Raw genomic sequence first — 11,025 nt, forward strand, 5'->3', positions numbered from 1 at the left:
CATATATATTTTTGTAACTCTTTATGTACTTGTTGAGACATAGGTAATTGTATGTTTGTTTGAGCTAAAGCTTCATTAATTACCACTTTGGGGGGAGAAGCTGCTCCATGGGATGGAGCTTATACTTTCAGGAACCAAAGCATTTACATTTTTCTCCATTTTGATGCAGCTTCCTAAAGGGTACCACCTATTGTTTGTTTTATCAACAGAGATTACACAGTAATTATATTTTCTTCAATTATTCGATATTATCAGAATGAGAATGTAACTGTTATAATAAAATAAAGTCCTCCCAGTGAAGATAGCTTTACTTTCCAAGCCCCACTCTAAGTGGCCCTGGGTTCTGTTGTTTTGTTTCGTTGTGATTACAGATATTTTTGCTTTTGTATTTTTCCTCATTGATTGACCATACAATTATGCTAATGTAATTGTCTAAAACTCCTCTTCCCATTCTAACGTGTTACTTTGCTTTTTTGCTTTGCCTTAGGTTGGGAAACAGAAATAAGCTACTAGTAAAGTTTGAGAAGCAGGAGTTACTATGACACTGACCTGTCACAAACCTTGCCTGAAAGCAGGGACATTTAAAATTATGGGTTGAAAATATCGCTGTTTTCAAATATTCTGATTTTTGATATATTATGCATTACATGACTCAGTTTTTCTTTCCATTCTAAATTGAGAAGGTAGTTTTAATAATTATACCTTACCTCAACAATAAATTCACTGTTTACTTCCAGCGCCACCTGTTATAGAAGACACAGCATTAGCATAAATTTGCATAGTTTAAAGGAAGTCGAGTCATGAAATTATTGACAATGTTCTCTGATTAATTCATTTCTTAAATACACATTTTGTTAGTGATAGGGAATAAACATGGGTAATACAAAATTAATAATACAGGTTTTTCTCCACAAAGGCTTTTAAACTTTTAAGGAAGCAAACACATAACTACAGGAAAGTTAGAATATGTGCTTCAACAGAGGCACCCAAATTCACTGGATAACTTGAGTGGAAGGAGAAGCAGACAACTCAAGTTACCCAGTGGATTTCAGGGAGGCCTCAGGGGAGAGTGGGGTGTGGAAAGGGTCTGCAGGATGAAGCTACTTTGGTAAGAGAAATTGATGGGGGGAAATTTCTCAGCTAGAATAAAACATGAACACAGGTGTAAGGGAGCTAAGTTTCCGAGGATGTTCCAGGAATGGGAAATAATATTATTAGCTGGAAAGAAGAGGAAATAGGAGGAGACAGGGGAGACAAGGTTAGGAATGTCAGTTTGGAGGCAGATCATGAAGTGCTTTATATACCAAACAAGGAGTGTGGGCTTCATTGAATAAAATACGGGGATTGACAATAGCACTGTTTTAAAAACACATCGTTGATATGAAGGGAAGGTGACGAGGATAAAGTACTTGAAGTCAAGACACTTAAGAATGAGCAGCTGCTGGGTAAGACACAGTTAGAACATGAACATAGGGCTGACTGGAAAGGAGAGAGAATGGAGACATTTCCAAGGAACCAATAGGACTTGTAGATCGTGGGTACAAGAGGAGGATCGTGGGTACTTAAGTTGGCTTATTGGGACAATGGGGGCACTTTTAACAATCAAAGAATTCAACAGGAGAGGGTCACTGCAGGGAGATGATGCCGAGGTTTCCATTAATTTATTAATTAGTTAATTTTATTGCTTCTAAAATTTGGAATAGACATAAGAGATGAAGAAGTGGAAATTTATCTAAACAGGAGTGCTATTTAAATAGCTACACCAGGAAAAGAAATTCAATATTTAATAGGAGGTGGTCTTATTTAAAGTTGCAGGAGGTGAGAATATTCCATTAAAAAGTTTAAGAAGATCAATAAAGTTGGCAGAGAACAGACTCTTAGAGGAAATGCTTATAATTGTGCAGGGGGCAGAAGAAAGAAGTCTAAGCAGAGAATAGAGAGGGCGAGGGACCAGGTTTGTGGGTACAGAGCAGATTTGTCCACACGAAAAGGTCAGAAGTGGCAGTGGCGGTGGCAGTGGTGGTGGTGGCTGTGGTGGTGGGTTGGTAAGCAAGCTGAATTCAGAAAGAAGAGATGCAGATGGAGAAGTAGCCAGAAAGAGGCAGGATGAGTGGCGCGCAGCGATAAGAAGTTAGCTGAAGAGGAACTATTTCATGGTTCATGTCTCGTAGCAAGGTCAAGGAGATTGGGAACTGAGACGTCCTGGGAGTTTAGGCAGGCAATCAGTGCGAACTTTTGCAAGTGGCATCAGTCAGATTGCAGGAGTCAAGGAACACGTTATTGAGAAAGTGGAAATAGCAACCAGACATAACATTTTCAAGTTAGGAGTTAAAAGATGTGAGAGATCTGATGCAAGTTGAGGAGTTAATTAAATCAAGACATATTTTTTAGGTTGGGGATCCATGACCAAATATACAGTCCCCAGGGAGAGGAAAAGGCGTTTGTGGAGAAAGAATGGTAGATGGAGATGAGAGGAAGTGAGGAGCGGCGGAGGCAGAAATCAAGGAGTTACAAGTGTAAACTAAGAGAGAATAGGAATGGTTAATCACAAGTGCAGGGAAGCGCGTGGTGAACACACGATACGGATAATGCATTGTGGGATTGTTCACCTGAACCCTGTATGATTTTGTTAACCAGTGTCATCCCAACAAATGCAATAAGAAGGAAACAATAAAGTGCAAGGAGGAGCCCTGATATGAGGAAGACAATCTCTTCCTCTGGAACAGAAGGCTGGAAGGACACTCTGAAGAGAGACAACCGTTGTGAGGTGGAAGAGCAGGATAATTTTTTATATAGCTTTTCAGAATTGGAGTGAGCAGGGATGGGGAAGGCGGGGGCGGAGGAGACTGTCAAGAGAGAAACGACAGGAAACCAACAAAATGCCACGAATGAGAGAGGAGCAGTAGGCTCACCCAGCATTCCTGCGTGAGGGGACACTTGAACACAGAAAATTGGAAATAGAGAAAATAATCCATTATCCCATAGTGATGGCCAGTTTGAGGGCCAGCTGGCTTGGGAAGTCTGTCCTGTGCCTTTTCTAGTGGAGCTTGGCGACCTGCTGTGCTAGGAATGTGAGGGCTGTTGGGAGCTGGAGGTTGCTATCAAGGTAGAGTGGGGACTGGGGAGGGGATGAGATATTACTGCAAACTCCAAAGAGCCAGGGAGCAGAGGAAAAGCAGGGAACTCCAGGGCACTGGGAGGAGGGAGACACTGGGCCAGGTGGAGTGGGTGCAAAGCAGATTTCGCAGATGTAAGAGAGGGCAAAGGGTATGGGTGGGGATTTGGAAGGGCAGCTGAGTCCAGAAGAAGGGGGAAAATCAGCGATGAGAAATGTAGCAGTAGGGCCCAGTGTTTCTACTTAACTCTTTTTCTCCCTCATGTGTACTTTTATTAGACACTAGAGGCCCAGTGCATGAAAACTCATGCACTGGATGGGGGTAAGGGGGTCCCTCAGCCCAGCCTGCCCCCTCTCACAATCCAGGAGCCCTCAGGGGTGGGAGGCAATCAGGGGAAGGCGACGCCCCCATCACACCTCTGCTGCTGCCACTGCCGGCAGCGCAAGCCTTGGCTGACCCTGGTTACCTGAGCCTCAGGTCAGCCCTAGGCGGCTGGGCAGCCGACATCCGAGGCTTGCCTGCATCTTGGGCTGGCCCTGGGCAGCTGGGGGGCTGAGGGGACTGGGCACCACCATCTTGTGGCTGTGGGTGCCGCCATCTTTGAGGACATGAAATTAGCATATTCCCTCCTTATTGGCTGTGGGTGATGCCATCTTTGTGAGGGTGTGATGGTCAATTACCATATTCCCTCTTTATTAGATAGGATTAGTAAAATAGCTACACCAGGAAAAGAAATTCAGTATTTAATAGGAGATGGTCTTATTTGGTGGCATAGGGTGTTTTATTTCATAGTAAATACTGCCTTTGGGGTTTAGATAGTCTTTCGGTTAGAAAAGCAGATAATTCTGGAAAGAATAAGGAAAAGTAAAAATCACATAAAATCTGACCACTTGGAGATCATCATTGTTAATATTTGGAGAAGTTTAGAATTTGCCTTTTTCAAAAGCACATACTTAGACAAATTATAATTTGTTTACCCCAAATAAATGATATTCTACACACAATTTACTAATTATTTCCACTCAGTTATTATCATGGTTAAGTTTCATGTCAAGGAAAGGTACATTTAGACATCATACATTAAAAAAAAATTTTTTTTTTGTTATCTTCTCCTGAGGACATGTTTTTCCATTGCTTTTCAGAGAGAGTGGAAGGGCGGGAGGGGGTATAAATGGGTAGACAGACAGACAGACAGACAGACAGGTTTGGGAGAGGAGAACCAGCTGGATACCTCCGCGGAATGACTTCAGCAAAGAATACACATGTGGAAGCTGCGTGCCTGGTCAGTGATCCTTTTAAAACTGTCTGTACACGTGAACCCGGAAGTGCTTCTGTATCTCAGGGCTATCCGTGCTCCTTCAAATTGGTGGGTGTTTCTGAGTCAGATAATTTATATCTACAAGTGGAGATACAGCCCGAAATTGTAGATCACTGTTATTAAAAGCAATGTGCTATGGACACAACTGCTTTAGACTTGGGGGCAGAAGAACTGAGTGTGAGTCTTGACTCTGTTTAGCAGATGTGACCTGGACCAACCCCTCCCCTCTCTCTGACTCAGGTTCCGATCGAAGTAGAGTGAAATGTGAAGGTACCAGGTTTATAAAGCGGAAAGGAGAGTGACAGAGAGTTTCCTCCGTGCGTCAGAGGGTGCACGCACAGCACGTGCTAACTTGGGAGGGTACCAGTCAGTCACTGTGAAGGCTTGGTACTGGCCTCAGCGCTTCGGTGGTGGTGGTGGGGGGGGGGGATGGAGGAGGGGATGGAGTGATGGGTGGAAAGGGTGATGGGAATATAGTCAGAGATAGTGTGATAACTGCCCCGTGACAGACGGTTACTAGACTCGGTGTGGTGAGCACATCATCCATTATATAAATGCTAAATCACCGTGTTGCACAATGAAACGAATATAATATTGTATGCCAACTATACTTCAATAAAAATAATAATTAAATGCTTCTGCCTTGAAGGAAAAAAGAAGAAAAAAGAAAGAAATTAACCACATCAAACAGATTAGTGCTCAGCTGGAAAGAATAAAGGAAGTGCGCTGAGTTCCTTTGACCTTACTCCTGTCCTCTCCACAGAACCCGTGTGAACGGAGGGGTAGCAACATCCATGCAGCCCCGAGGTTCCCCGAGTCTGAGCTCCTTTCCGTCCTGTCCCTGTCGCTGCCCCTGGTGTCTTCTCAGGTGGGGGGAGTGCAGTGCTGTGCCGGGTTTGTCCACAGACAGATGTGGTGCCTGAGGGAGCCAGTGTGGTCCGTCTGGCATTCTGCGTTCTGCTTAGCCGGCCCTGCCGATGAGGGTGCCAGCGGCCCGGCCCTCCAGGCCTCACTGAGAAACGGGGCGGCTTTCCTCCCCGTTGGGGACATCACCTTCCGAAGCTGCACCGGCGTAGCTGCACGAACCTCCGTTAAACTGCAGAACAGCCACGGGTTCCTGGGTAAATGCAGACAGGCCTGCCTTTCAGAGTCACCTGTTAGAGCTATGCCGCCGCCTCCCCTCCGAGGACGGGGCTTGGCCTGAGCCCGGCTGAGACAGCACACGACACGGGCTGACCTGTCACCATGGAGACTGAGAGAGGCAGAGGCTCTGCAGGCGAGGGAGCAGGATTGGCCCAGATGCTGGCACCCTGAGTGGTCCAGCCTCCGTGGCCTCGCTGGGGAGAGGGTCCCCTGTCCTCCTTTCCCCGTGGGAGTCCTTACACTGACCTGCACTCACTACAGTAACTGCACTAGGGCCTTTCCTGCAAAATAAAGTGCCCGCAAAGCTAACGGGTTTGCGTCTGCGCTCGTCCCGAGAACATGATGAAGACGGGGCCGGAGCCCTGCCCAGAGAGGAGCCACGCGCTGGGAGGGGAGGAGAGCAGCCGCATGGGAGGATCCGGAGGCCGCAGACGCTGCAGAGCCCAAAGCCGGCCGTCCCTCCGGGGCGATGGGGAGCTCTGGACACGCGGCACTGGGTCCCGCTCAGGGCCGACTGCATCAGCTGGGCTTTGAAAAGTTCTTTGTAAAACGGGGCTGCTTCTGTTTACTTCCGGGAGTGGTACAGAGGGAACAACTTTGCTAACTGTAAAACGGCTGGCTATGCGGCCTGGTGAGAGGCCGGATCCAGAGGTGTGTGCACAGCCTGCAGCGGAGGGAGGAGAACCAACACTCTGGCGTCTCCATTCCAACCCTCAAGCTCACTCGGAAGTTCACTGCCCATGTTAGAGTCGCTGTTAGCATGTAGGTGGAAACACGGTGAAGTGACTTGGCAAGAAAGGCAGAAACAGCATCCATTCATTCACTCGTTCATTCAGAAAATGTCACCGATAAAATGTTATGTGACGGGCACTGTCCTTTGTGTGCAAGGTAATTTCTGGCCTGTGATGGCGTCTGTACATTCTGGGGAGAATAAGAGCCAATATGCTATAGCCAGCCGACTTTGGGCAAATTGCTGAAGTTTCTCTGGGCCTAACTTCCCGTTTTAATACCGCCTCCTAGAGAGACGATGGTTTTGTATGAGGTATGTAGAATCTAAGTCATTACATGTGCTTATTGCAGTATTAGCAGACACACTATTCTCTGACCTCCCGAGTCTACCTAACGTAGCAGCTACTGAACAGGCCTGTCTCCATCTCTGTGCCACCTGTTTGAAGTCAGTTTTCACCGTCATTTGCACACCCAGTACCTTATTAATAAGCAGTTCTCTCCTGAATAATACTTGTAAAGTAATGGAGTAAAGCAGTCACCATCCTCGTGGGGCTCTGGTAGACATGCCAAGTCCAGGCCTAATTATACCACCTTTGTTTGTAATTGACAGTGTAGCCGGTAGTGGCATTTCAGCTGGTGAGCTGTGTAATTTTCGGTGTAGCAGGGAGGGCAGGCGTTTCCCAGGCTGGGGATACCGGAAGGTTTCACCGTCACTCCCTTCACACCCCCTGTCCCAGAGCTGCTCTCCTGAGTGAGGACTCCCACCGGGTCCCGCCTGGGGAGGGGAGGGAAACAGCTGCAACCCAAACCCCAGGCTCACTGCTTTGTAAGGAGCTCCTCCCTGGAGACTCAGGACTATCTACTAACCAGCGAGAAGTGCTCTCAGAAAGCAGCCCCTCCAAAGAGGAGAGGAAGGACGCAGTGGCAGAGCAGCATTTTCATGCCACAGTTCTAGAAACAAATGTAATTGGCAGGACTGCCTTGAAGTTCTAGGGCCTGATATGGTAATAACACTGAGCATCTCTTGGCATGCAAAGCTCTCTTAGTCCATCCTGCACTCCGCAGAGATTCGAAGGCCACACTATAAGTCTGTCCACTTGGTTTCAAATATGTGTTGTAATTCCTTAGTCACACCAACACAGAAACACCAGAGGTGAGATTTGCCTCTGTTTAACCTTTGGTGCGATGAGGACATCAGTGATGTCTGTAACAAGCAGTCTTGGAACCGATCATTTCATGCTACCGAAGGCGTTCTGTTTCGTACAACCCAAACCCCACATCAGATAAGATGGTTTGTCATCAGTCTCCACTTCTAGAAACTTGCCTGAAAGTAAAATAAATAAATACACCAAATTTCTGTTTCACCTGTCAGACTCACAGTGATTTATGTGAGAACTAACCTGATAAGTAGATAGGTTAGTTCTAAATATGTTGATCCATTTTGATACCTGTTTTCAGCTGAGAGTAGATAACATCCATACGTGTAGCCACCTACCTTCTTTACTTTCCAAGAATCAGAACATTTAATTGAAAGGTTAACATCTCATGCATAGCATGAATGATCACCATTTGTGCACAAAACATCTTATCTGATAAACGCTACATGGCTGTTTGTATGATCTTATCGACGCAATGAAATACAAGCCTCTCGTAGCTATTAACTGTTCTGCCTTAAGTGATTCCTTCCTAGTAAACTTACACACTCCATAGCTTTGCCTAAATCTTTAAGTTCTCCAACCAAAGTTGTGAAAATATATGCGAGTCAGACCTGAACTTCTACGCTACACAGCTGTTCAATGGAGACCATTGTAGAGTCTCGGAGTTTCTGTCTGGGAAGAAACTTAGCGACAGGATGTCTGACCACACATTCTCCCAGGGCGCACAGGGAGGCCCCGAGGAGCTGGTGCCTTAGCCAAGGTTATGCAGCTCCTTGAGGAGAATCCGTGACTTCCGTCCGGAGCTTCTGAGTCTTGGTTTAGTGCTGACGGCACCTCACCACCCCTGTGTGTGTGACAGCCAAGGGACAGGAGGGGCGCCCTGGGAAGAAGGCGCTGAAGGGCTCACGTGACAGAGTGAGATGCTCTGTAGCTGAGAGCTGGGGTAGCTTTTATAGGTTCAGTCACTCACAACCTTGTTTAAAGTACTCTTTGTGGTTAAGATATAGATGACACAGCTGCCGTCTCCGAGAGCCTGCCACACCCTCCCTGGGTAAGCTGCAGTAATGCCCCCGAGAGCCTTTGATTTAGTTAATGAAAAAGGGGCCGAGCTGCAGGTCAGGAAATGAAAGACAAGCAGGAATGCCCCTTTTCTACAGCATCCGGAAGAGGCAATTGATCCCCCTTACACATTCTTGCACTTGTCCCGATCTTGACACATGCTAGAAATCTCTACGTCCTGATTGCAAAAATTATTAGTTGATACCTTAAGAGATCTATTAGAAATACAAAAAGAGCTTAAGTCTATTACAATTACCATGAGGTATGAAACAGAAATACTTTAATATCTGTGGAGGGAAATTAAGTATCAAAACACTAAAATTATGAAGGAAAATAAATCCATACTACCAAAAAGAGATTCTACGAATCTGAAATATAATACTCTTTCAACATCAAGGAAAAGAAAATTTACTCTTCAATTAAGTAATATTGTCATAGAATATACCTGGGCAGAAAGGAATAAGAGGCAAAATTTAGTGCCCAGAAGTTGCCTCAAAAATCTTGATGCATACAATCAGTTTTCCTTACAGGAAACAAAAGCTTTATCTGAGTCAAAGCATGGAGGTACCCCATAGAAGTGCTGTAAGAGGTCTACGCTAATAACTCTTCATTTCTATGAAAGATGGCATCAGATTCTTTCTGCTTCCTTTAGTAATGCAAGGAAAGGATGATCCTTACAGCAGGGCAGTGCACTTCTATTCGTACTGTTTTAGTTTATCATTATTTTGCATAATGGTCTTGTTTAATAATATCGTACTGTTTTAGTTTATCATTATTTTGCATAATGGTCTTGTTTAATAATATGTCCTCCAAGTTCAGAGAATGGAATGTCCTACCACTGTTCCTTTTAAACTTGGGCTGTGCACTGCTTTTGAAGTTCATAGACATGGACTCCAGAAGAATGGTACCTGCTGGACCAACTGGATATGGTGTATTCCCATATCTGTCCAGCTTCAGCTCTCTGCCTTTTAGAACGGATGCTCAGATATGTCCTGTGTAATGCCTTCCTAACAGTAGGGTGGGAATCATTTTCCAAACTCATGCCGTAGCACCACTGCCAACATTCCTGGGAGACTGTGCTGCAGCCAACTATAGGTAATTTGCCTTTATATACTTTGAAAAAAAAATGTGCAATTTTCTAATAATTCACTTCTCTTATCTTTCCACTTACTTTTCTTAACTGTTATTTTAAATAAGGAACATGTTTCATTCACCCTTTTGTGTCCAGCACCTACCACAGTACCGAACACAAAATCAGTGGTTAATAAATAGCTATTTATTGAGTAATAGGCAAAATATAAATACATGGTTTACCTTAAAAATGCAAAGAAGGAAAAAGGAAACACATTCCTTGTATCATGTTAAATTGTACCAAAAATTGATAAATTTATGGATGGGGTGAAAAACAGGAATTTCTTCCTTGGTATATACAAGAAAACACCTTGGGATGGACAAGTCAGATTGAATTGTTCTGTCATTTGACCATCAATAGGCTTGAATCTAAACTAACCTAGTTTAATTGGTCCTTTAAATAGAACTTCCTGATTGAATTGGCAATAGTTTGGCAATTCAAATGTCACATGACTTAACTATTACATAATTAGTTGCAATGTAATTTTGGCCTCGCTAACATTCTCCCACCATGAGAGAAACACACAGGGAAATAACTGTTTAAAAGAAATGGGCTGGATTCACTTTGCTTCCCTTCAAATTTAGAACCCATTTGCACCGGGGATTTTGACAATCATCTGTCTGATTGAAGTATAAGAACTATGCTTAATAAAATATACTTAATAAAATAGGTGCATTACTTGATTTCTGATGATAAATTTTAGATTTGTTCTAGCCTTTCATCTGAATTAGAGGATGTCTTTGATTCTGTTTAAGGCCAATTCAGCCAGATTCTCGCCCTGCTTCTCTATAGCATGTAGCCCCTCAAGCTGGGAGAGACCTCTGAAATCACCAGCGGCTGAAACTGTCTTTGCCGGCAGGGTGGATAAATGGATGAAATCCCATGTAGAACGTCCAGGGGACGGAGGAGACAAGGCATCAGGCTGTCTTTCCCTCCCAGGCCTCACATTCCACTTACCAGGAAAACCATCAAGAGGCGAATGTTCCTGAAGAGGAGCCAATCCATGCCTTCGGGTTGCTCTGCACACAAACCCCAGCGAGATTCGAGTTTAGTCCCAGTCCCCGGGCTCCTGGATCCAGCCCGCAGCAAGACGTGCCTGGAGATGCCCTTTAGGAAGGCATGGGTGCTGCCGCTGCTGTCTCGGGCAGAGGAGTGAAGATGTTCTAGAATGACTCTGTCTCTCCACCCCAGTCTCCGCGGCTGGTCTGGAAGGCTGGCATTGTTTGGGCTCCGGGTAAGCACATGGACACACCTTGATTCTTATTGCAATGAAACCCTTTGTTGGACACCAAAGAAAAAATCTTACAGTGTGAAGACAAGATTTACGGGGAAGATACCCAATGAATAATAAATTACTCACAACATGAAAAA

The 11,025-nt window shown here is 45.0% G+C and overlaps 1 protein-coding gene across 1 annotated transcript in view; it reads right to left on the minus strand.

Annotated features, from left to right (window-relative positions):
- DSG4 (desmoglein 4) overlaps positions 1-10,659 on the minus strand; it is a 34,974-nt gene extending 24,315 nt beyond the window's left edge. The window contains exons 1-2 of the mRNA XM_054723608.1: positions 10,612-10,659; positions 708-743 (exon numbers count right to left, since the gene is read on the minus strand). Of these exons, the coding sequence (XP_054579583.1) occupies positions 708-743; positions 10,612-10,659 (84 nt within the window). The remainder of the gene's footprint in view (positions 1-707; positions 744-10,611) is intronic.
- Between the last annotated feature and the right edge of the window lie 366 nt (positions 10,660-11,025).

Source organism: Eptesicus fuscus, chromosome 12, assembly GCF_027574615.1.
Source record: "Eptesicus fuscus isolate TK198812 chromosome 12, DD_ASM_mEF_20220401, whole genome shotgun sequence".
Taxonomy (NCBI): domain Eukaryota; kingdom Metazoa; phylum Chordata; class Mammalia; order Chiroptera; family Vespertilionidae; genus Eptesicus; species Eptesicus fuscus.